Source organism: Pleurodeles waltl, chromosome 1_2 (assembly GCF_031143425.1).
Source record: "Pleurodeles waltl isolate 20211129_DDA chromosome 1_2, aPleWal1.hap1.20221129, whole genome shotgun sequence".
NCBI lineage: Eukaryota > Metazoa > Chordata > Amphibia > Caudata > Salamandridae > Pleurodeles > Pleurodeles waltl.
In genome coordinates this window covers 1358916799-1358943570 of record NC_090437.1, presented here as the reverse complement: position 1 = coordinate 1358943570, position 26772 = coordinate 1358916799, and the positions used below count along the sequence as shown (strand labels likewise).

The following is a 26772-nucleotide window of genomic DNA, read 5'->3' as shown; positions in this document are numbered from 1 at the left end:
TTCTAAGACTATACTGCATATTTTTGCTATTGTGTATATATATCTTGTGTATATTTCCTATCCTCTTACTGAGGGTACACTCTAAGATACTTTGGCATATTGTCATAAAAATAAAGTACCTTTATTTTTAGTATAACTGTGTATTGTGTTTTCTTATGATATTGTGCATATGACACTAAGTGGTACTGTAGTAGCTTCACACGTCTCCTAGTTCAGCCTGAGCTGCTTTGCTAAGCTACCATTATCTATCAGCCTAAGCTGCTAGACACCCTATACACTAATAAGGGATAACTGGGCCTGGTGCAAGGTGCAAGTATCCCTTGGTACTCACTACAAGCCAGTCCAGCCTCCTACACCCACACCACCTCTGTCAGTAGCAAGCTAAGCAATCAATCAATCAATCAAACACTATTTCTATAGCGCAGCTAATCATCCATGGGGTCTCAAGGTGCTGTTTGCTAGCTTGCTGCTCAATCGAAAAGCCAGGTCTTGAGGTCCTTCCTGAACTGCTTCAGTAATGCAGTCTGTCTGAGTTTGAGAGGTAGCGTGTTTGTCCGGGCTGCAAGTTAGGAGAAGGATCTTTCTCCTGCTGTGCTTCTTTGAATCTTGGAAATGGCTGAGAGGGCGAGTTGGGAAGAACAGAGTTGTCTGTAGGGTACGTAGAAGGTGAGGCGGTGGTTGAGTTATGCTAGTCCTATGTTGTGTACTGCCTTGTAGGTGTGAATCAGAAGTTTACATGTGATGCGCTTGCTGACTGGGAGCCAGTGTAAGTCTTTGAGGTGGGAGTAAATGTGGCTGTGTCGGGGATGTCCAGAATGAGCCTGGCTGCTGCTTTCTGGATTCTTTGTAGTGTTGATTGCAGTTTCTTGGTGGTGCCTGAATAGAGTGAGTTGCCATAGTCCAGTTTGCTAGTGACAAGTGCATGGGTGGCAGTCCTCGTGTCAGTGGGAATCCACTTGAAAATCTTTCGAACGAGTCGAGGCATGTGGAAACATGATGGCGAGACAGCATTGATATGGTGGGTCATGTACAGAGAGAAGTCCAGGATGATGCCCATATTGCGTGCGCTGTCAGTGGGAGCAGGGGTGTTTCCTAGTGCAGTAGGCTACCAGGAGGCATTCCAGGCAGCGGGAATGGATCCGATTACGAGGATCTCTGTGTTGTCCAGGTTGAGTTTGAAGCAGCTGGCTTCCATCCTGCCGGAGACTGCTCTCATCCTATTGTGGAAATTTCTCTTGGCCTTTACAGGGTCGTTCGACAGAGAGAGGATCAGTTGGGTATCGTTGGCATAGGAAACAATGTTCAGCCCGTGTTGTTTGATGATATTGGCGAGCAGGGCCATGTAGATGTTGAAAAGCGTGGGGCTGAGTGATGATTGTTGGGGCACTACGCAGCATGTTTCTTTGGATTCTGAGGTGAACGACAGTAGTATGACACTCTATGTACTTTCAGTAAGGAAGGATCTGATCCATTCTATTGCTTCATTGCAGATGCCGGCGTCGTGGAGTCTGACGTAGAGGGTGGAGTGGGAGACGATGTTGAATGCAGCGGAAAGGTCAAGGAGGTTGAGTTTCAGTGCTGTGGCTGCTCCTGAATCTGGAATGTGATGGATCTAGGATTTGGTGTGTCTTGAGGAATTCAGTCTGTTGCTGGTGGAAGGTCTTTTCCGTTACTTTGGCTGGGAAAGGGAGCGGAAAGATGGGTCTGTAGTTTTTCAGCTCCCTTGGGTCGGTAGTGGGTTTCTTGAGAAGCGGATTGATTTTGGCGGGCTTCCAGTTTGATGAGAAGGTGGTTGCCTCGAAGGATCGGTTGATAGTGCGGCAGAGCTCAAGTGCTATGGTGGCACTAGCCAGGTTGAAGATGTAATGAGAGCACAGATCCGAGAGTGCTCCAGAGTGGATGGAGTTTATGAGTCTTTGGGTATCCACTGTGGTGATGGGGGTCCAGGAGTTCATGATCTGGTGTGGTGCGGGTCCATGGTGGACAGTGTGGTTGGGCTTTGGTTCTTGAAGCCTTGGAATATGTACAGGATTTTCTGGTGGAAGTAGGTGCAGATGTCATCGTAGCGGTGTTGGGAGGGAGGGATGGATGAGGTGTCTGTCCAGAGGTTCATGAACTCCTTGATGATGGCAAAGAGCTCCTTGCTGTTATGAGCGCTGGTGCTGAGGCGTTCTTGAATGTCGGCTATTTTTGATATCTCTGATGTTCTGGTGGTGCGTGGTGACTGCGTTCTTGTAGGCTATGCAGTCTTTGGTTGATTTTATGCTCCTCCATTTCCTTTCCAGCTGTCTACAGGAGCGTTTAGACTCTTTTAGGTCTGTCATGAACCATTTAGGTGTTTTGCTTTGTTGGTTACCTGCGGGTTTCCTGGGGGGGTTACGCTGTTAGCACATTCTGATAACCAGCAGCGTAGATTATGTGTGGATTCATTGGTGTTTGCTGCATCCGGTGGGTGGGAGTGGCTGAGAGCGTTGGTGAGTTGCTCTTCTGTAACTTCGCCCCAGTGTCTGCCGAGAAGAGGGCAGGGGGAGCATAGTGGCATTCAGGGTTCTTCGTGAAGGTAAAGTGGATGCACTTGTGGTCAGTCCAATGGTGTTCAGAGGTGTGAGAGATGGTGATGTTGTTCGCTGCTGAGAAGATGGGGTAGAGGATGTTTTCAGCTGTGTGGTTGGGGATGTTGACAAGTTGTTTGAGGCGAAGTGTTGCAAGGTTGTCCAAGAGGTTTGTGGTGTTGGGGTCATTGTGGATATTAAGGTGGAAGTTGAGTTCACCGAGTATGAGGTAGTCGCTGGAGGCGAGAGCTCGGGGGGCTAACAAGGTCAGCAATGTCTTCGCTGAATTGATGTCGGGTTCCGGGGGGAGTGCAGATGAGTGTGCAAAGGAGGGAGGATTTGGGGTTGGTCTGGATCTGGAAGTGTAGGTGTTTATGGGTTGGCTGACTATGTGACTTGTTGGTCAGGCGGAGGGTGTTCTTGTAGGCTAAGGTGATGCCTCCTTCTGGACATTTGGCTCTGTCCTTGTGGATGATTTTGTAATTGTTTGGGATTGCCATGGTGATGTCCAGGCCTGAGGTGGGGGTGAACCATGTCTCAGTGAGGAAGGCGACATCCGGGGCGGTCAAGTCGAGGGGTTTTCAGACATCTACTGCCTGCTTGATGCTGGAGCGTGTATTGAGGAGTATGCACTTGAGTTGGTATTCTGCGCTTGGTTCCGGATCGTGTGGTGGTCAGTGGAGGGTGAGAGAGCATGCATGAAATGAGAAAGGTCATTGAGTGTTCCTCTGGTCGGCTAGGAAGCTAGCTGAAGATCTTCACAGGTTGAGGGTGTGTAGTGTGTTGAAGTTGAACCAGCGGATAGAGCGAGGACCAGGGTCCACGGCGCTAAGGAGGTATAACCTGTAAATCTCTCCTGGCCTGAGTACTTTTTCCTGTAGGTCTGCCTCTCACCAACTCTGTGTGCAGCAAGGTATGGAGGTGTAACTTGCAAATCTCTCCAGGGTCCCAATCCTTTTACTTTTGGGTCTGGCTCTCACCACCTGTGTCAGCATCAAGGGCAGAAGGTGTAACCTGTAAATCTCTCCAGGCCCCAGTCATTCACCCTGTGGGACTGGCTCTCACCACCTCTCTGTGCAGCAAGGTAAGAATGTGCAACCTGTAAATTTCTCCAGGCCCAGCCCTTCTCATTGTGTGACTGGCCCGACCACCTCTGTCTGCAGCAAGGTTAGGAGGTGCAACATGTAAATCTCACCTGACACCTAGTCCTCGTTATGGGACTGACCCTCACCAACTCTGTCATCAGCAAGGTAAGGCAATATAACCTGTAAATGTCTCCAGGCCCCCAGTCCTTCTCCCGGTGAGACTGGCTCTCACCACTTCTGTCAGCAGCAAGGCACGGAGGTGTAACCTGTCAATCTCTCCAAGCCCACAGTCCTCCCTGTGTGACTGACCTTCATCACCTCTTTGTGCAATAAGATAAGGAGGTGAAACCTGTAAATGTCTCCAGGCCCCCAGTCCTTCTCCCTGTGGGACTGGCTCTCACCACCTCTGTGTGGGCCAAGTTAAGGAGGTGTAACCTGTAAATGTCTCCAGACCCCCAGTCCTTTTCCCTGTGGGTCTGGCTCTCCCCACCTCTGTGTGCGGCAAGGTAAGGAGGTGTAACCTGTTAATGTCTCTTGGTCCTCAGTCCTTCTCCCAGGGAGTCTGGCTCACACCACATTTCTCTGCAGCATGGTTAGGAAGTGCAACCTGTAAATCTCTCCATGCCCCCAGCACCTCTTCCTTTGTGACCGGACCTCACCACCTCTGTGTGCAGCAAGGTAAGGAGCTGTAATATGCATATCCCTCCAGGCCCACAGTCCTTCTCCCTGTGGGTCTGCCCTTACCACTTCTTTCAGCAGCATGGCTAGGAGGTGTAACCTGTAAATCTCTTAAGGCCCCAACCTTTCTCCCTGTGTGACTGGCCCTAACCATCTCTGTCTGCAGAGTAATCTAAACTGTAGGTGTAACCTATAAATCCCTCCAGGGCCCCAATCCTTCACCCTGTGGGTCTGGGACTCACCACACTTGTGATCTGCAAGGTAAGGAGGTGTAACCTGTAAATCTCCCCAGGCCCCCAGTTCGTCTCCCTGTGGGACTGGCTCTCACCACCTCTGTTTGCAGCAAGATAAGGAGTTGTAATCTATAAATCTCTCCAGGGCCCCAGTCCTTCACCATTGGGGCTGGAACTCACCACATTTGTCAGCAGCAAGGTAAGGCGGTGTAACTTGTAAATCTCTCCAACCCCACAGTCCTTTTCCCTGTGAGAGTGGCTCTCACCACCTCTGTATGCAACAAGGTAAGGAGGCATAACCTGTTCATCTCTCCAGCCCCCAGTCTTTCTCCTGTGAGACTGGCCCTCACCACTTCAATCAGTAGCAAGGTTAAGAGGTGTTACCTGTAAATCTCTTCAGGTCCCCAGCCCTTCTCACTGTGGTACTGGCTCTCACCACCCCTGTGTGTGCAAAGAAAAGAGCTGTAAACTGTATTTCTCTCCAGGTCCCCAGTACTTGTCCCCGTGTACCTGGGTGCGCCAAGGTAAGGAGGTGTAACCTGTAAATCTCTCCAGGGCTCCAATCCTTCTCCCTGTGGGCCTGGCCCTCACCACCTCTGTCTGCAGCAAAGTACATATATCTAACCTGTAAATCTCTCCAGGGCCCCAGTCCTTCTCCTTTGTGGGCCTCACCTGTTCTATCAGAAACCAGGTAAGAGGGGTCACAGTCTGTAAAGGTCTCCTACTAGCTTCACTAGCTTCACTACGTAGGTCTGCAGCAGGGTAAGGGGGCACTGTCTGTAAACTTTTCCACAGACTTCCTTCCTTCTCCCTGTGGACCTGGGGGTTTCAATGATTGAACCACTAGAAGGGTGTCATTCCATTTTACATGTCACATGGTTCAGTTCGGTAAGACACCTACTGCTGTGTCCTTTGTGCAGATTGGAATTCCTGGGTGGTGTCACAGCCTTTCATTCTGAGATCATATGAGTATTGCTGATATGGATAAGAGTTAGCCACGTTATTGACAGTGCTGAGAAGCTGAAAGATTGGGGTTGTGAGAGCTCCCCATAAAATATAAGGTAACCTCAGGTTATTATCACAAGTGTCTTGCAGCAAGCAGTGGCCACTGCTTATTTTGTATGTCGAATAGAAACAGTTCACCCCCTTATTGGGTTAGACTGCTCAGTGGATTCAGGAGCAAGAGGTGATTGTTGCCAGTAATAGGTGTGAATCCTTTCAGGTTGCTTCAGTCTCTCCCCCATCAAGGTCAATCATTATGTTGCATTGTGTGGCAGTGATATCTATTCTAGGCACTGTGAGAGACAACCTACAGGTACATTGAATGAGTGGCAGCTGTTGCGGTGTTGTCGTGTGCAGAGGGTGCCATCTCAGCTCTGGGTTAACAGGCTCACACTTCACGCCCTAGGATGAACAAGAATTACAAACTGGCTGGAGGGGGGGGGGGGGGGTATGCACAGGGGGCTGGGGTCTAGGGTGACAGAAACATGAGCCTGGCCATAAAGCCTGTGCTTCGAGTCTGGAATGGGGCCGATATGGGAGTACTGGTGAATAATGGTGATAATGAGGGTGGTATTGTGGTACCAGTACTTGAGGGGTTTGGGAAGGCCGGTACATGAGGAGGAAGTGGACGTTTGTACAGGTGGTATAGCTGTAAAGAAGCCTTTCCCAAAGTGTGGATCGGGAATCTGCACAAGCTAATTTTGGTAGGCTGCTAAAGTCCTGGAGCCTCATTTACAAGGAGCTTGCACCGCCGTTGTGTCACTTCTTTTGACTCAGTGGTGGTGCTGTGTTAGCTCCATATTTACAAAGTGATGCATGTGTAAAACAAAACCTGTGCGGAATCCGCCTGCTTCACGTACATTTTGAAGTATGCAGAGTTGGCGTTCTGTCTAAAAAAGTCACTTACAAGTGTTGTGGTGGTATTTACATCATTTTCCATGTTTGACGCTTCTTCAAGATGCATCACGCATAGACTTCAATGCGTCAGAATTCCTATGCCACCAAATCCCAGGTTTAGGGACTGACGCATTAGCTTTAAAACAGGATCATGGCTATTTGAAGTCACTTCACATCCTGGAAGATGTCTGTTTTGCACCTCCCCACTGTTTGTAGTAGGTCTACACATGTGTCAATCATGTTGTAGGACCCCATGACCAACCTAGGACCATGGCACCTGTGAGCCTATCATCCACTGCAGCAAGTCAATGTGGCATTGTGTACTTTTTGCAAGGAACAGGATTGTCACTTCTCCAAAGATGAATGGATCAACAAATCCAGGTCTGAGTACCCCGAAGGACCAAAGGTAAGCACACACATAAAGTAGGTAATACATGTATTGCCACTTCACATTCCAACACATCCTTGTATTCACTTACATTACACTGTCACTCACAATGTCACACATACTCAGGTCTGTAGATATACATCAGTAGGCCATGCCCACTGTAATGTGACACATAGCCATACTGTATACATTACCTCTTACATCTAGGACCAATGCAAAAGTGTAGAAGGTGATGTTCTACCATTTCACGGTCTTTTACATTGGTCCTAACACATTAGGCTCCATGAGTCAATTTGAAATGACACATCGCCTCAGACTTCTGATGCATTGTTGAAGTTGCATCAATTCTGAAACCAACTTCAGCAATGAGTCACTTTTTGAGTGGATGTGTTGCAGCATCCTTCCCTTGGATGCGTCAGAATTTCTGATACATCCTGGGACCCTATGCCATGGAGCAACATATTGTATATACGACGCATACATGGCATTACCAAAGTGCAAGTTCTTTTTGTATGCATCGCTGCCACAATGCAGTGATGCATCAGTTCTTGTAAATGAGGCCCCTGGCCTGTATGCAAGTAATACCTAAGATGATTAGTCCCATCTGCTCACCGGTGCAATGTGCTGAACAATGTCCCTATGTCCAGTTTTAAAACATACCTTTGCAAGTATCCCCATGCACTTTACAAATTAAATATTAGGGGGCATATTTACAAGAACTGATGCATCACTGCATGAAGGCAACGATGCATCAGAAGATCTTGCACATCGGTATAACAGATCCAAGTGCTTTTGATGGGTCGTATTTATGACGCACCATGGCATAAAGTCACACAGTGCATTAGAAATGCTCACACATCTGTGGGAAGAATGCCGCAACGCATCTGCCCCAAAAATGACACACTGCTAAAATCAGGCTTAGAACATGCTCAATTTCAGCAATGCGTCAAAAAACAGATCCGATGCGTCGGTTCTGACTGATAGAATTGGCCTAATGTGTGGGGAACCAATGTAATGGAGTGTGAAATGATATAAAACCCACCTTGGACACCATTTCATTGTTCCTGGTCACAGTACAGTGGGCATAGTCTACTTATGTGTACAAAGATACCTAACTATGTGTGACATGTTGAGTGAAACCTTAATGTGAGTAGATAAAAGTAATTCATATAAGTTGAAGTGAAAATTCCTGTGTTACCTACCTTATGTGTGTTTAACTTTTGTGGTTTGGAGTAGACTTTGCTGGACTTGGGGACCCATTCCTATATTGATATTTGACAATCCTGGCCTGTCCCTTACATGGACTACACAGCATCACATTGCATTGCTGCAGTGGTAGATAATATATATTACTGACCATGATCCCAGGTTGCTCAAGGGGTCTGTCAACATGATTGCTCCATATGTATACCTACTACTAGTTGAGGGGATGTGATTTACTTACTTATTAATGTGTTTTAAGTGACCTCCTATGCCACAGCCACTTCATCATTTCCTACATCTGAGTTACTGAGACGTAGGAATTTTGACGCATTACAGGCTTAGAGCAACGCATGCTTTACACATTGCCAAACTTGTAAATATTGCCGGTTCTAGCACAGGTATACTCTGAAGCAGGGCTACAAAAACTAACACATTGGGCTAAATGCATCCCCTTTGTAAATATGGCTTACTGAATGCGCCGCAGGGGCAAAAATAATGATGCTACGGTGGCGCAAGCTCCTTGTAAATATGCCCCTAGAAATAGAATGGACACAATACTTCTTTCGCTCCCTGAAAGCAGAGGACACTTAGAACTTAGGAAACAAACTTGATTGGTCCGAAGAATGTTCGAAAATAATGCTAGGCAAAAATTCCTGGAACTACCAGTCGGCTTGAAGCAATATAGAAAACTAATGAAAATAAGGTGTCTGCTTCCGATTAGAGGTTACGTTACTGTGGTGAAAATGGCAAGCTGACACTATGGGGCATATTCACAAAGAATTGGCATAGGGCAGCACTGCAAGTTTACGTGCAGTGCTGGCCTGCACCAATTTGAAAGGGCAGAAATGCACCGGATCTACAAGAAACAGTGCATTCTTGTCCATTCATCCAGCACTGGGCACAATTTGGTGCCTAGCGCCAACACAGACTTCCTTGCACCATGGTGCAACGGTGTGTGCATTGTTGGCAGGATTGTTTTTGTGCAGAATGCAGCACACAACGAAAGAGGAAAAAGAAGGAGAAATAAGCATATTAATTCTCATTATGCCTCCCTGGGGAGGTGTACAGTTTTGATGCAGTCCCAGGTATACACATCCTTGTAAATCTGGTAATGCCTCTAAACCTGTGGGTGTTGTGTGGGAAATACACGGCAACACCCATGGAACGCCCCCTGATGCAGTGTAAGGCATCGCAGTGACTTATGCTCCATTGCCTTACACCATATTTACAAGGCTTTGAAAAGCCACATAAAGTGGCTTTGCGTGGTCTCGTACATATGGGTCTGCACTTTGTGCTGCCGGTGTGTCATAAAAAGTGATACACTGGTGGTGCAAGGGGCTCGTAAATATGCCCCTAACTATATACTTGGGGCATATTTAAAAAGAGTTTGTGTAGGGCAGCGCCACAAGTCTATTTGCTGAGCTGCCTTATGCCTAATACCACGAATCCACTGCATCTATGAGATACAGTGCATTACTGTCCTATCAGCCAGCACCGGTGCACAATTTGGTGCCTAGCTCTAACGCAGGCAACCTTGCACCATGATTCAAGAGTGTCAGCGCCCTTAGCCAGATTGCTTTTGTGCAGAAAGGCTCACCTTCCTGAACAAAAACAATCCATGGAGGCTTTTTTCTCGTTCTATGTGTGCTGAAGAATTTTCTCCTTGCTATGCCTCCCCTGCGGAGGCGTACAGGTTTGACGCATTTCCAGGTTTACATGTCTTTGCAATCTGGAAATGTGTCAAAATCCATGGGTGTTGTGTGAGAAACCCCCGTCCCCCACCACGCCCTGGAACATCCCCCTGACACAGTGTAAGACAATTCAGTGACTTGCGCTGCATTGCCTTACACCATATCTACGAGGCCATGGAAATGCACAAAGATCTGTGTCTGCACTGTGAGCTGCCGGGGCATCATAAAAAGTGACACACTGTTGGCACAGGTGGCTTGTAAATATTTGCCTTTATATGTTGGGCAGGGAGACCCTAGTGCACATATTAAATTTCAACAGTAAACGGACTGTGTCAAGGCACATACCACAACACCTTTGCTAAGGCCAAGGGAAAGACATGCCTTACCACCACAGGGTCATGCATTTTGGGACACGAGTCACACAATGAAGTTAAGCCACTCAAACAAACTCCCATCAACTGTGGAGATCTGTGAAACACAGCAGTGTGTTGAGTCTACAATGAGGGTGCAGTGTCAATGTAATGTGAAGCATTATGCACTGTGAATATAACTCTCTTCCTCTTTGGAGAAGAACCACTATGTACGACAATACTTTAGTGTCTGTAATAAGTGATTTTATGTGTAGTGCTACATCACTCAAGCCCAGTAGTGTAACGAAATGTGAGGGGCCCCTCTGCAAGATAAGCTGAAGGGGTCTCCCACACCTTAATCAGTAGGGGCTGCGGGGGGCCCCCTCCAGTATGGGTAAGGCTGCGGACCCCGTGCTGCAGGGGCTGTGGGGCCTCTGTTATGCCCCTGCTCAAGCCGCAAGATGCTGCATCCACAGATGCTGTGGTGCATCACAAGCTGTGGTGCCTTTCGACCTTGTAGAGCGACTGTCACTGACTCCACCCACCAGGATGTTGTCCTACATGGTTGTGGACCTGAACATGGCTCCTGTTTGTCTCTCTGCAGTGTCATCTCTCCGGGAGGTGGAAGAACGATCTTGGCTCCACCATGTCCATCGGAAGTGTTGATTCCAAGGGAGGCTTTGAGGGGTCATATCTGACGGCTGTTTCTTCAACAAACAACACCATCACAGAGTCCCCTCTGGCAGGTGCCCAACAGCTCGACGACGAGCCCACTGTGGGCTTTACCGTGAAGTGGACCTTCTCCAGTATGGCTTTATACTATAAGTTTACTTATTGAAATGAAATGTTCAGCCATTGTTTGCTCTCCTTTCAGCATGCTTCCTCCAGGGCATCTTTTTTCTTAAACATTTTCCTGTGCATCCCACAGCTTCCTGTCCTCTTCCAGATTTTAGAGCTACTAAAATGATTTATTTAAAAAACTTAGGGGGTCATTACGGCGGTCAGCGATAATGTGGCGGTAGTACAGCAAACAGGCTGGCGGTACATACCGCCACATTATAACATTGGCAGTGTGGCTGAAGTCACACCGCCAATGTACCACACCGACCACCACGGTAGTAACAGCCACTGAGCTGGAGATAGCCATCTCCAGCCCGGCAGCCGTCACTGTTCCGCCAGTGGGATTATGACCCCGCCTACCGCCATATTTTGTGGCTTTTTTAACACCACGAAAACCATGGCGGTAGGCACTATCAGTGACAGGGAATTCGTTCCTTGTCACTGATAGGGGTCTCCCCACTCCAGCTACCCACCACCCCCATACCTCTCCAGACTCCCCCACCCCCCATACATTCACGCCCCCTTCACACACACACACACGCATACACACACCCATTCCAACATGCATCCACGCATGCATTCATCCTTTCACACACACATCCACGCATTTACATTACACCACAGACACGCACTCGCACCACCATACATGCACACATGCATTCATCATTCATCATGAAACATCCCCCGCATTCACGCACACACATACATTCACACACCCCCACACTCACACACAACCCCTCTCGCCCCCCTCTGCTGGCGGAGACCCAACTTACCTCTAACCAGGGGGTCCTCCGGCAGGAGACGGGACTGGGCGCTGCTATCGCCAGCAGCGCCCGCCAGCAAAACACCGCCAGGATATATTATGGGTCCTAATATGGCTGGTGGTGGACTTCTGCCGTGGGGCTGCTGGTGGCAGCAGCGCCACCTTTCCGCCATCTGCCGGCATGGCCACAGCCAGATTTCCGCCATTCTCCTGGCGGAAATCAGGCTGGGGTCATAATACGGCAGACGGCTGGTAGCTGCGGCGACGGTCTTTTGGCGGCCGTCGCCATGGTGGTAGGCGGTTTTCACCGACGATGTCAAAATGAGGGCCTTAATGTATTACTCAGGCAGCATTATATAAAACAGTTCATCCAATCCTGTCAATATGCAAAAGATAAAGATCTGTCTTTAAAGATTGGTCATTCATTATTGATTACTGAGGCAACATAGCTTTAAAGCATCACTTCTCACCATGTTCCATTGCATTAAAACAGTTTATTTTAGACTTTTTTTATTTCAGCTTTCAGCTCAGGGCGCAGCAGAGAATGCGTCATTGGCTCACTTTAGTAATTGCACAATCAACAATGTTGAATCTTGTTTGAGTGCAGCTTCCTGGGAGGGGAGGAGTGGTTGGGGTGTGACACCGCGTAAAGTGATTGCATTCTTGCCCTGAGAGTTAGGCCTGGGGGCTTGAGTCGGGTGTCCTATCTATGCCTTTGTTGGTTGTTCTCTTTGTCCTTATTGATCAAAGGTCTTAATTTATTATTTTTTTATTAGGAGCTTAGACAGAGGCCCAACTAGTACAAATCAGTATTGAACCGGTTCCTCCTGGGAATTGTGTATCCCAAACCTTGGTCATCTCATCCCTCCACCCTTCTGCATACTGTTTTTTGTTGGGAAATTTGCGATTCACACCCCCCTGAACCTCAGTGACTAAGCTCCGCACCTGCCAGGAAGATGTAAACTCTTTTGTCAAGCCCAGCATGATGTAGACTCGGATGATGCTCTGGTTGTGTGGACCTATCTAGGGACTCTTGAGTGATATTAATTGTGAGTGAGTTGCATGACTGAGTTGCCATTTTTACATGTCTGACTTGCCTGTATTCAGTAGGATCCTCTGCTCATTGAGGCTTTTAGGGTGTTTTGGGAGTATTATATGTAGCGGTGAGCCCAACTCACGCAGTTCTGTGTACATGTCAGGTAAGGTCATGTCATGTTATGTTAATAATGGTTATAGAGTGCTCATTCACCAACATTTCTTGCTGCTTAAAAATAGCAGGATCTGTTAAGACCTGATTGGAATTTACTTAATATCATAAGCCTATTTTAATAGCCATGTTTTCAACTTTCCACGAAAGGTCCCACTGTCCTATGCCCATTGAATTTTATCAAGTAAGGCATTCCATCTAGAGGTCCCAGTCCCAGCTCTCCCCGTGCTGCTCCATCACTCTTATATAGTGCTGAGTGGTGTACAGACTGTCCCAAGAAGGCAGGTACCCACAGGGATTTCCTGATAGGTCCCAGGCCCAGCTCTCCCGTGCTGCTCCATCACTCTTATATAGTGCTGAGTGATGTACAGACTGTCCCAAGAAGGCGCGTACCCCACAGGGATCTCCTGATAGGTCCCAGGCCCAGCTCTCCCATGCTGCTCCATCACTCTTATATAGTGCTGAGTGATGTACAGACTGTCCCAAGAAGGCATGTACCCCACAGAGATCTCCTGATAGGTCCCGGTCCCAGCTCTAGCGTGCTGCTGCTCCATCACTCTTATATAGTGCTGAGTGATGTACAGACTGTCCCTAGAAGGCACGTGCCCCACAGGGATCTCCTGATAGGTCCCAGGCCCAGCTCTCCCGTGCTGCTGCTCCATCACTCTTATATAGTGCTGAGTGATGTACAGACTGTCCCAAGAAGGCAGGTACCCACAGGGATTTCCTGATAGGTCCCAGGCCCAGCTCTCCCGTGCTGCTCCATCACTCTTATATAGTGCTGAGTGATGTACAGACTGTCCCAAGAAGGCGCGTACCCCACAGGGATCTCCTGATAGGTCCCAGGCCCAGCTCTCCCGTGCTGCTCCATCACTCTTATATAGTGCTGAGTGATGTACAGACTGTCCCAAGAAGGCATGTACCCCACAGAGATCTCCTGATAGGTCCCGGTCCCAGCTCTAGCGTTGTGCTGCTCCATCACTCTTATATAGTGCTGAGTGATGTACAGACTGTCCCTAGAAGGCACGTGCCCCACAGGGATCTCCTGATAGGTCCCAGGCCCAGCTCTCCCGTGCTGCTGCTCCATCACTCTTATATAGTGCTGAGTGATATACAGACTGTCCCAAGAAGGCACGTGGCCCACAGGGATCTCCTGATAGGTCCCAGGCCCAGCTCTCCTGTGCTGCTCCATCACTCTTATATAGTGCTGAGTGATGTACAGACTGTCCCTAGAAGGCACGTGCCCCACAGGGATATCCTGATAGGTCCCAGGCCCAGCTCTCCCGTGCTGCTGCATAGCTCTAGCTCTTGCCTTTTCCTTGCTTTTGAAGATTCTTGAGAAGCCAACAGGTGATTTGCTGCACTTTAAAAATCCTTGATTGAATGATTTAGAGGGGGTCACTACTGAAAAACCTCAGCCTCCTGACCAGTGTTTCTGAAATCTAGGAATGACCAGCCGGTCTGCCTGGCCAGATCTCAGACTTCTGGGAGGGTCTTGGTTCTGTCCACCAGGATGATGGTTCCAGCATTTAAACACCCTGCAGCATACTTCCAAGCAGACTCACTCCTGTACTGGAAGCCAATGCAGCTCCCTCAATGCAGATGTGGAAGGTGAATGCCGGGGCAGGAGAAGAATCAGCCGTGGGCTTTGTTTTGACTAATTTGTAGTTTATGCAGGGCCCTATATATGCCAGGTTGGCATAGTCAAGTCTCAAGTTGGTGACTGGCGTGACAATTCAATTCCTGTTATCAAAGAATAACAAAGGTGCAATTTTCCTCAAAGTATTTAGTGAAAAAGCACATTTGGAAACCACTGCCCCATCTGGGTGACAGGCGTAAGGTTGTCATCCATCACTTCCCCGAGACTCTTGGCAGGGAGTAATGGGGTCGGTACAGGACCCAGATCACCAGGCCAGTAATTGTGGCTCTAAAAGCTGGTCTGATTTTTCAGCAAGGCTATCTCTGTCTTGTCAGTACTTAACTTTAACTGTTTCCCACCATCTATTTTGAAACAAATCACACAGTATTCTGAATTCTTTTGTAAAAATTAGGGGTGAGCGATGTACTCCTCCCCAACGGCAGAACTGGCAGCATTTTGCCCACTCCATGTTAAATGTGTAATGCCGAGTTCCAGCCAGGTTCTGCCAACCGCCAGCGTTTTCTCTTGTGCAGGGCTCAATAACAGCAGGTTGGCGAGTGTGAGCGAGATTTGGCATCCCCTAACATGATTTTCATTCAAATGCAGGTGGTCACAGGCCGTTGCGACGGTTCACAGTCAGGAAGCCTCCCCATGAGCAACAGCAGCTCCTCTGCTATGGAGGAGGAGTGTCGCTGCCCAGCCAGCAGCAGCTGCAAAACTTTAAAAACAATAATAGAAAATGTTTATTATGGTTTCATTTTTCTAGGGGGTGGGGCCATTTGGGGATGACAGGCAGGGAGGAGGAGTGGTGGCACTGCTGTCAGTGCGCATGTTGGTTTGGCTGGCAGTCTCAGGACGGCTAATCCCACATGCGCACTGAGCTCTCTCCAACCCGAGCTGCTTTGCCAGGTTGGAGGCAGCAGGCACAGGCTCCCAGTCTGTCTGGGAGCGCAAAGTGAGGACGCTGAGGGCAATCCTGGCACTGCTCTCATGCTGTCCGCAACGTGAGAGCAGCGTTAGAACTCACCGGAGGGCATTCTGGGAGCCTGTGCCTGCTGGAGCCAGAAGAGCAGCGATGCAGATGCAGAGGGGATTCAGGTACGTTTATTTATTTTGTTTGCTTTGTTCACCCCACCCCACCCCCGCCACTTTACCCCGCTGCCAGCCGCGACTGCCCATGAGCAGAAAATGTGTTCGAGCGCAGCAAAATCAGCTGGAGAAGCTGCTCCCTCTGGCAAGCCACGTGTGCCGTTCGTGAAGATGTTTCAGCATGGAACGAGCTCCTGGCGCTAAATCACAGCGCGAGCTGCGCGACGGGCCTATTGCTACCCATGTGTGGAATTCTGCGAAATCTCCCCGTGTTTTGTAACTCTGCTGAATTCCACAAATTAAAACTCCACAAGTTCGGCCCAGGCCTGGTGAGAATTAGGGGTGTTGTCATGTGGAAAAGTAACGGAGAACTATATGTGTAATTATAAATACTATCTATTTTGAGTGCTGCGCAGGGGTGTGTTCCCTGCTACACTCTCTTGTGCGGAATCACCGTTTCTCCAATGCACTTCACTAGGATGAGCGCTGCGCAGGGGTGTGTTCACCACTGCACCTTCTTGTGCAGAATCACCATCTCTCCAAAGCGGTTCACTAGGATGAGCACTGCGCAGGGGTGTGTTCACTGATGCACTCTCTTGTGTGGAGTCACCGTCTCTTCAAAACACTTCATCAGGATGAGTGCTGCACAGGAGTGTGTCCCCCTGCACTCACTTGTGATGAGTCACAATCTCTCCAAGGCACTTCACCAGGATGAGCTCTGACCAGGGCTCTGTTCCCTGCTGCATTCTCTTGTGCAGAGTCACCCTCTCTCCAAGGCACTTCACCAGGATAAGCGCTGTGCAGGAGCGTTCACTGCTGCACTCACTTGTGATGAGTCACAACCTCTCCAAGGCACTTCACCAGGATGAGCGTTGTGCAGGGGTGTGGTCACTGCTGCACCCACTTGTGTAGAGTCAATGTCTCCCCAAGGAGCTTCACTAGGATGAGCGCAGTGCAGGGGTGTGCTCCCTGCTGCACACTCTGGTGTGGAGTCACTGCCTCTCCAAGGAGCTTCACCAGGATGAGAGCTGTGTACGGGTGTGTTCACTGCTGTTCTCTCTCGTGTGGAGTGACTGTCTCCAAGGCGCTTCACCAGGACGAGCGCTGCACATGGTTGTGTTCATTGCTGCACTCTCTTGTGTAGAGTCACTGTCTCTCCAAGGCGCTTCATCAGTACGAGCGCTGCGCAGGGGTGTGTTCACTGCTGCATTCTCTTGTGAAGAGTCACCGTCTGTAGGAAAGTACCATCTTGCCTGGCACGTTACCCCCATTTTTCCTTGAATATATGTTGTTTTAGTTGTATGTGTCACTGGGACCCTGCCAGCCAGGGCCCCAGTGCTCATAAGTGTGCCCTGTATGTGTTCCCTGTGTGATGACTAACTGTCTCACTGAGGCTCTGCTAACCAGAACCTCAGTGGTTATGCTCTCTCTGCTTTCCAAATTGTCACTAACAGGCTAGTGACCAATTACACCAATTCACATTGGCATACTGGTACACCCTTATAATTCCCTAGTATATGGCACTGAGGTACCCAGGGTATTGGGGTTCCAGGAGATCCCTATGGGCTGCAGCATTTCTTTAACCACCCATAGGGAGATCTGACAATTCTTACACAGACCTGCCAGTGCAGCCTGAGTGAAATAACGTCCACGTTATTTCACAGCCAATTACCACTGCACTTAAGTAACTTATAAGTCACCTATATGTCTAACCTTTACCTGGTAAAGGTTAGGTGCAAAGTTACTTAGTGTGTGGGCACCCTGGCACTAGCCAAGGTGCCCCCATATTGTTCAGGGCAAATTCCCCGGACTTTGTGAGTGCGGGGACACCATTTCACGCGTGCACTATACAATGGTAACTCCGAACATGGCCATGTAACATGTCTAAGATCATGGAATTGTCACCCCAAATCCCCTGGGTCTCTAGTACAGAACCCGGGTACTGCCAAACTGCCTTTCCAGGGGTTTCACTGCAGCTGCTGCTGCTGCCAACCCCTCAGACAGGTTTCTGCCCTCCTGGGGTCCAGCCAGGCCTGGCCCAGGAAGGCAGAACAAAGGACTTCCTCAGAGAGAGGGTGTTACACCCTCTCCCTTTGGAAATAGGTGTCAGGGCTGGGAAGAGTAACCTCCCCCAGCCTCTGGAAGTGCTTTGATGGGCACAGATGGTGCCCATCTCTGCATAAGCCAGTCTACACCGGTTCAGGGATCCCCCAGCCCTGCTCTGGTGCGAAACTGGAAAAAGGAAAGGGGAGTGACCACTCCCCTGACCTGCACCGCCCAGGGTAGGGGCCCAGAGCTCCTCCAGCTCCCCCAGATCTCTGTCATCTTGGATTCAGAGGTGAACTGGCACTCTGGACTGCTGTGAGTGGCCAGGGCCAGCATATGACGTCAGAGACTCATTCTGATAGGCTCTTACCTTTCTTACTAGCCTATCCTCCTTCCTAGGTAGCCAAACCTCCTTTTCTGGCTATTTAGGGTCTCTGCTTTGGGGAATTCTTCAGATACCGAATGCAAGAGCTCACCAGAGTTCCTCTGCATCTCCCTCTTCACCTTCTGCCAAAGGATCGACCGCTGACTGCTCAGGACGCCTGCAAAACCACAACAAAGAAGCAAAGACGACTACTGCAACCTTGTATTGCTTCATCCTGCCCGCTTTCTCGACTGTTTCCTAGTGGTGCATGCTCTGGGGGTAGCCTGCCTCCTTTCTGCACCAGGAGCTCTGAAGAAATCTCCCGTGGGTCGACGGAATCTTCCCCCTGCAACCGCAGGCAACAAAAGACCGCATCACCGGTACTCTGGGTCCCCTCTCAGCACGCCGACCGTGGTCCCTGGAACTTAGCAACTCTGTCCAAGTGACTCCCACAGTCCAGTGACTCTTCAGTCCAAGTTTGGTGGAGGTAAGTCCTTGCCTCCCCATGCTAGACTGCATTGTTGGGTACCGCGTGATTTGCAGCTACTCCGGCTCCTGTGCACTCTTCCAGGATTTCCTTTGTGCACAGCCAAGCCTGTGTCCCCAAAACTCTAACCTGCAGTGCACAACCTTCTGAGTTGTCTTCCGGCGTAGTGGGACTCCCTTTTCTGACTTCGGGTGGACTTCGGTTCACTCCTCTTATAAGTGCCTGTTCTGGTACTTCTGCGGGTGCTGCCTGCTTCTGTGAGGGCTCCCTGACTTGCTGGGTACCCCCTCTGTCTCCTCATCCAAGTGGCGACATCCTGGTCCCTCCTGGGCCACAGCAGCATCCAAAAACCCTAACTGCGACCCTTGCAGCTAGCAAGGCTTGTTTGCGGTCTTTCTGCAAGCTTCTTCACGACGTGGGACATCCATCCTCCAAAGGGGAAGTTCCTAGTCCTCTTCATTCTTGCAAAACACCAAGCTTCTTCCATCCAGCAGCAGGTCCTTTTCACCCTCAGCTGGCATTTCCTGGGCATCTGCCCACTCTCGACACTGTCGCGACTCTTGGACTTGGTCCCCTTGTTTCATAGGTACTCAGGTCCGGGAATCCACTGTTGTTGCTTTGCTGGTGTTGGTTTTCCTTGCAGAATACCCCTATCACGACTTCTGTGCTCTCTGGGGGTTGTAAGTGCACTTTACACCTACCTTACAGGGTCTTGGGGTGGGCTATTTTTCTAACCCTCACTGTTTTCTTACAGTCCCAGTGATCCTCTACAAGCTCACATAGGTTTGCGGTCCATTCGTGTTTCGCATACCACTTTTGGAGTGTATGGTTTGTGTTGCCCCTATACCTATGTGCTCCCATTGCAATCTATTGTGACTATACATTGCTTGCATTGTTTTCTATTGCTATTACTGCATATTTTGGCATTGTATACATATATTTTGTGTATATTTGCTATCCTCATACTGAGGGTACTCACTGAGATACTTTTGGCATATTGTCATAAAAATAAAGTACCTTTATTTTTAGTATATCTGTGTATTGTGTTTTCTTATGATACTGTGCAAGTGACACTAGTGGTACTGTAGGAGCTTCACTCGTCTCCTAGTTCAGCCTAAGCTGCTCTGCTAAGCTACCATTATCTATCAGCCTAAGCTGCTAGACACCCCTCTACACTAATAAGGGATAACTGGACCTGGTGCAGAGTGTAAGTACCCCTTGGTACTCATTACAAGCCAGGCCAGCCTCCTACACCGTCTTTCCAAAGCACTTCACTGAGATGAGTGTGACGCATCGGTGTGTTCCCTGCTGCACTTTCCTGTGTGGAGTCACCGTCTCGCCAAGGCACTTCAAAAGGATGAGCACTGCGCAGCGGTGTGTTTGATAATGCACTCTCTTGTATCGCCATCTTTCCACAGCGCTTCACCAGGATGAGCACTGCGCAGGGGTTTGTTTACTGCTGCACCCTTTTGTGTGGAGTCAACGTCTCTTCAAGAAGCCTCACCAGAATGAGCACTGCACAGGGGTGTGTTGCCTGCTGAACTCTCTTGTGCAGAATCACCATCTCTCCAAGGTACTTCTCCAGGATGAGTGCTGCGCCGGGCTCTGTTCACTGCTGCACTCTCTAGTGAGGAGTCACCGCCTCTCCAATACACTTCATCAGGATTAACGCTGCGCAGGGGGGTGTGTTCCCTGCTGCACTCTCTTGTACATAGTCACTGTCTCTCTAAGGCACTTCACCAGGATGAGTGCAATGCATCGGTGTGTTCACTGCTGCACTTTCGTGTGCGGAGTCACTGTCTCGCCAAGGCACTTCACCAGGATGTGCAGTGTGCCGTGGTGTGTTTGCTACTGAACTCTTTTGTATCGCCATCTTTCCACAGTGCTTCATCATGATGAGTGCTGCGCAGTGCTCTGTTCCCTGCTGCACTCTCTTGTGTGGAGTCACTGTCTCCCCAAGGCGCTTCACCAGGGTGAGTGCTGTGCAGGGGTGTGTTCACTGCTGCACTCTCTTGTGTAGAGTCACCGTCTCACCAAGGCACTTCACCAGGATGTGCGGTGTGCAGTGGTGTGTTTGCTACTGAACTCTCTTGTATCGCCATCTTTCCACAGTGCTTCACCATGATGAGGGGTGTGCAACTACACACGTTCTTACTCACACTCTCTCTCCCTCTCTCCCTCTTCCTGCCTCTCTCCCTCTCTCTCTCTCTCTCTCTCTCATGTAAATCCACACTCACCTTAAAGCATGCACACAACATACATTTAAATGCACTTCTTTATTGCCTCCAGCTGCCATTGAAAGTCATATTCCAGCTAATTGCACTACATTTTTATTGCGCTAATAGTGAGTGATTGCGACCCTCTACACACTACACTTGCCAAGGGGTGCATTTGTGGTTTGCATTCCACTGACATAGTATATAGTTTGTGTTGTCCCTAGGCCTATTGCATCCTATTGTGTTTTACGGTGTTTGCACTACTGTCTGACTATTTTACTTACCTGATTTGGTTAAGTCTGTATATTTTGTGTATGTTACTTACCTCCTAAGGGAGTATATCCTATGAGATATTTTTGGCACATTGTCACCTTAATTTTTAGTAACTCTGTGTATTGTGTTTTCTTATGATATTGTGCTATATGATATAAGTGGTATTGCATGAGCTTTGCATGTCTCCTAGTTCAGCCTTGGCCACTCTGCTATAGTTACCTCTATCATCCTAAGCTGCTAGAACACTACTACACTCTACTAATAAGGGATAACTGGACCTGGCATAAGGTGTAAGTACCATTGGTACCCACTACAAGCCAGGCCAGCCTCCTACATCGGTGGTGCAGCGGTGGGATAAGTACTTGTAACTGCTTAACCACTTTGTCATTGGTGCTTTTCATAAGAAAACCATATTCCTAATACTTAGAAATATATACAAGTAAACTCAACAATTTTACTTTCACTCTAAAAGCTTTCTAAAAAGTTTTTTAACGTTTTTTTTCTCTTTTCTTGAAAGCTCAAAACTCTTTCTCTTACCCCTAACCTCTTTCTTTCAAACCATGTCTATGGTAGAGGTTACTCCCAAAATTTTGAAAACAGCTCATGACAATCTTAACTTTAAAAGTTTGAGGGGTCTCTGTATGAAAAGAAGTTTGGGGATTGGTAAGAACCCTGCCAAAGAGCTCCTTCTTAACCTTCTCCTTGAAAGTGACCAGAAACAGAATGGTCAAACTCAGGATCAGGAGGTAGAGGAGGGGTGTTCCCAGACAGATTCAGGGGAGGGTCCTGTGAACTCTGGGGAGGGTACTTCCAAAGACCTTTCACTTAACAGGCCATCTAGTGAAGCTGGTAGTGGGAGGGGGTCACACAACAGTAGGACACCTTTCACTCCTAAAGGCCAGGTCACTAGGGTTCAGGCAGTCAGAGAAAGGTCCACTTTGGCTCATTCTCACATTACCTCTGTATCAGAGGTTTCCCAAGCCTCCCACCCTGAGGACAAAGCCCTAGACAGGGAACTCAGAAAGCTGAGGTTGGAAGAGGCCAGGCTGAGGCTAAAGGAGCAACAGTTGGCCTTAGATAGGGAAACCTTAGATGTAGAGAGAGAAAGGCAGAAGTTGGGGTTAGTTCCCCATGGTGGCAGAAACAGCAGCAATCTTGATAGTCATCCTGTTAGAGAAACAGACTCAAAAAACCTGCATAAGATTGTCCCCCCTTACAAGGAGGGGGTTGACATTAACAAGTGTTTTTCTGCACTTGAGAGGGCCTGTATTGTACAGTTGGTCCCTCAAAGGCAGTGGGATGCTATCTTGTGGCTATCTTTCACTGGCAAAGATAGGGACAGACTCCTTACTGTCAGTGAGAGTGATGCCAACAATTACAAAGTTTTGAAGGATGCACTCTTAGATGGATTTGGCTTAACTACTGAACAATACAGGATAAAGTTCAGAGATACCAGAAAAGAGTCTTCTCAAGACTGGACAGACTTTGTAGACGGATGGATGGATGGATGTGGATGGATGGTTACATGGCAGTAAGGTGACTGATTATTAAAGCCTGTATAATCTAATTTTGAGAGAGCATATCTTGAATAATTGTGTGTTTGACTTGTTGCATCAGTACTTGGTAGACTCAGATCTGACCTCTCCCAATGAATTGGGAAAGAAGGTAGACAAATGGGTCAGAACAAGAGGGAGCAGAAAAGCTCATACAGGGGGTGACAAGGATGGCAAGAAGAAGGAAGGTAAGTCTCATGACAAGGGTGGGGACAAAGACAAAATTAATTCTGAGTCTTCATCAGGCCCACAAAAATCCTCTGGGGAAGGTGGGTCCAATTCCTCTTCTCACAATCAAAAGAAGCCATGGTGTTATTTATGTAAAAGTAAATGCCATTGGGCAAGTGATCCCACCTGCCCAAAGAAAAACACCAAGGCTCCCACCACCACAACCCCAACTGCGTCCACCATTGTCCCTAGCAATAGCAGTGGTGGTGGGAAGAACACTACAAATAGCCAGACAAAGGGTGTAGCTGGGCTTACCATTGGTACTGTAGTGGGGGTTGGGCTTGTAAGGGAGACCACCAAGGCTGTTTTAGTGTCTGATGGTGGTATTGATTTTGCCTTCTTAGTTGCTTGTCCCCTTAACATGGGTAAGTCCAAACAACTACACCTAATAAATGGTGTTGAGGTTGAAGCCTACAGGGACACAGGAGCCATTGTCACCATGGTGATAGAGAAACTGGTTGCCCCTGATCAACACCTACTTGGTCAGCAGTACTCTTAGCCACCTCATGGCTGTTGTGAATCTCAACTTGGTGGGGGTGGGGGAGTTACTGGCCTGAAGAAAGTTGTGGTAGCCACTGATTTACCTGTAGACTGCTTACTAGGAAATGATTTGGAAACATCAGCTAGGGCTGAAGTGGAGTTGGAGGCTCATGCAGCAATGCTGGGCATTCCAGGGCATATCTTTGTTCTCACAAGGGCTCAGGCCAAGAAGCAAAGAGGACAGGGAAACTTGGATCCTGGAAAAATGGACCAAGTGCTCCTAAAAGCTAGGGGTAGAAAGGGTAAATCCTTGCCCACTATACCTCCCTCTCCAGAAGATTCCCCTTTTGAGGAACAGGAATCCTCTCCCTGTGCAGAACCCATACCAGAGGAACTGGCAACTGACACTGCTGAGCTTTTGGGTGCAGGGGGGCCTGCTAGGGAAGAGCTGAGTGTGGCACAGCAGACCTGTCCCACACTAGAGGGTCTCAGACAGCAAGCTGTCAAACAGAAAAATGGGGATGTCAGTGATACAAAGTCTATTGGGAAAACAACCTTCTCTATACTGAGGTAAGGGACCCTAGACCTGGAGCTGCCAGGAGATTGGTCATCCCTTTGCAGTATAGGGAGCTTCTTTTTACTTTGGCTCATGACATTCCTTTGGCTGAGCATTTGGTCCAAAGTAAAACATGGGACAGATTTGTTCCACTGTTTCACTGGCCTCATATGTCAGAGGACACAAAGGAGTTATGTCGCTCCTGTGTGACCTGGCAAGCCAGTGGCAAGACTGGTGGCACACCTAAGGCCCCTTTAATTCCACTTCCAGTATTTGGGGTGCCCTTTGAGAGGGTAGGGGTTGACAGTGTTTGCCCCATTGACCCTCCAACAGCTTCAGGAAACAGATTCATCCTAGTAGTAGTGGACCATGCCACTTAGTATCCTGAAGGCCTACCCTTAAGGACTACAGCTCCTGCAGTGGCAAAGGCCATCCTGGGAATCTTTTCCAGAGCGGGTTTCCCTAAGGAAGTGGTATCAGACAGAGGTAGTAACTTCATGTCTGCATATCTCAAAGTGCCATGACCACACAAACTTGCCAAATCAAATCAAAGAAATGCTTGAGAAAAGCAAAGAGATATCCTCAGTGGAGACAGCAAAGCCCAAACTGGAAGAAGTTTTGCAGAGTAATCTTGCGCTTATTTCAAAGGAAGAATCAAGAAGAGAAGATTCAAGATGGCCGTCGTGAGTCCTGAATGTTAGTTACAGCTGTAGTCTTGCAATCGGTTGGTTGCTAGGTTACGAGTTCACCAGCTGGAAGCTTCGCACTTCAACTGAGGTCTGAAAGGAATCAGCTGTGTGGAGACAGAGCGCGCTTCAGAGCAGAAACTCCTGTGAGGTCAAATTACCCTTGAGGACTATTTTACAGAAACCGTGATAAATATTGTCAAGGTTTATTCGAGGAGTTTGATAGTAGACCGTTCCAGTGGAGGGTTGGCAAGGCTACAGAGTTTAATGTATGAATAAACCTTATGTTTACAAGGTTCCTGTTTAAGATACCAAAGTCAAAAGAAAAACGAACTTAAACAAGCAAGTATTTACAAATACCAAGGTTATAAATGAAGGCCGAGTTTAACGGAGAAGTGAACGTTAACAATTAAGCATTTACAAATGCAACGGTAATAAACCAAAGTAGAGTTTAAAAGAGAAACAAACTTTAATAAACAAGCATTTACAAATACAAGTTATCGACAGATGTCGAAGTAAGAAAGGAGAAACTAACTTTAATAAAAAAGCATTTACAAATACAAGTTATCAACAGATGTCGAAGTAAGAAAGAAGAAATGAACTTTAATAAACAAGCATTTACAAATACAAGTATTGACAGAAGTCAAAATAAGACAGGAGAAACAAACTTTCACAAGCAAGAATTACCAATGCAATAAACGTAATTAAACTCTCTAATGTAAAGTAGAAACCAACTAACATCAGCTGATTCGGAGAACGCATTATCACCAACTATATATATATATATATATATATATATATATATATAGCAACATAAAACCAATCTCTAACAAAGGTTGAGAAGTTCTTCCAGAATCAGTAATAAGCATTTTTAAGAAGAGCTTATCATTCATAGAGAGAAGCAAGGCTACAGAGAACTCAGGGTGAGTGAAGAAATAATAGAATTAAAGAGAATTAAGTGTTAAGAGTAGAAAGTGTAAAACAGATGTTGTATGTCCCTAGTAATTGCGACTGTGACTCTTGCAGGTGCTGCATCCAATCTTAGACGTGAAGAGGCAGACTGAGTACTGACGTTCATCATCTCTGTGGCAGTCTCTCTACAATCCCATTCCCCTTTCCCCCTCCGGGGTACTCAGCAGAAAGGATTAAAATTTGTTGTGAGTAGCTCGGGTCGGGACTGAGGAGTTATCTTCTGCCTCTGAGGAAATCGAATTGAAGTATCCTGAAAGATTGAAGTGCCTTCACCCTAATTTTAGGGAAAAACAGATTTCCTCCTGAGCAGAATGGCAGAAGGAATTGATATAAAAGCATTATTCACCATTTTGGAAGGGTTACAGAAACAATTAAATAACACCATAGAAGAAACAGTCCAAATAAAACAGCGAATAAGTGAGTTAGGGAACACCGCTAAATCAAATGAATCTGTGTTTGCACAAATCCCTAGCCCTTCACAGTCTGCAGGTACATCCACTCAAGTAATTCATGCGGTTTCTCCTATTATTCCTTTGGCTCAACCTGAGCACTTCGGTGGGGGTCCAAATAAGGCGCAGATTTTTCTGACCCAATGCTCATTGCATTTTGTTATGTAGACCAGTCATTTTTTCCGAAGACCAGTCCAAAGTGGCATTTATATTGTCTTATCTGACAGGTGATGCGGCCGCATGGTCCATGCCATATTGTATGAAGATTTAACCAAAGAAATTCAAGAAAACTTATCATTCGAAGGAATGCTGAAGTGGTCCAAAGAAGGCCAAGGAAGAGAAATCAAAAATGGTTTGCCATACTTTAAAGGTGCACTGTATGTTCCGACTGTGGAGCTGCAAGAAAACATTCTTCAGGTTTATCATGATGATCAATTGGCTGGACACAAAGGAATTTAAAAAACTCAAAATCTGCTACAACCAGAATTTTGGTGGCCAAAAATGAAAACTCAGATAAGACAATATGTGTCAACTTGTGACAAATGTCAAAGAGGGAAATCAAATAGAACAGCTTCACAAGGTCTGTTAAGACCTTTGCCCACTGCACCCCATGCCTGGCATACTGTTACTATGGATCTTATAGTGGACCTCCCTAGTAGCCAAGGTTTTAACACTATCCTAGTTTTTGTAGACACTTTCACTAAAATGGCGCATTTCATTCCTTTGAAAGAAATCCCTCGATCCCCACAGGTTGCACAGTTGTTTACACAACACATAGTACGCGCCCATGGTATCGCAAATTTTCTAGTTTCAGACAGGGGGTCCCAATTTGTTTCTCGCTTTTG

General features: G+C 47.8%; 1 protein-coding gene across 2 annotated transcripts in view; it reads left to right on the top strand.

Annotated features, from left to right (window-relative positions):
• LOC138252918 (avidin-like) overlaps positions 1-26772 on the top strand; it is a 57171-nt gene that overhangs the window by 10139 nt on the left and 20260 nt on the right. For both annotated transcript variants that reach the window (XM_069205778.1, XM_069205777.1), the window contains exon 2: positions 10684-10885. In XM_069205778.1, coding sequence (XP_069061879.1) covers positions 10684-10885 — 202 coding nt within the window. The remainder of the gene's footprint in view (positions 1-10683; positions 10886-26772) is intronic.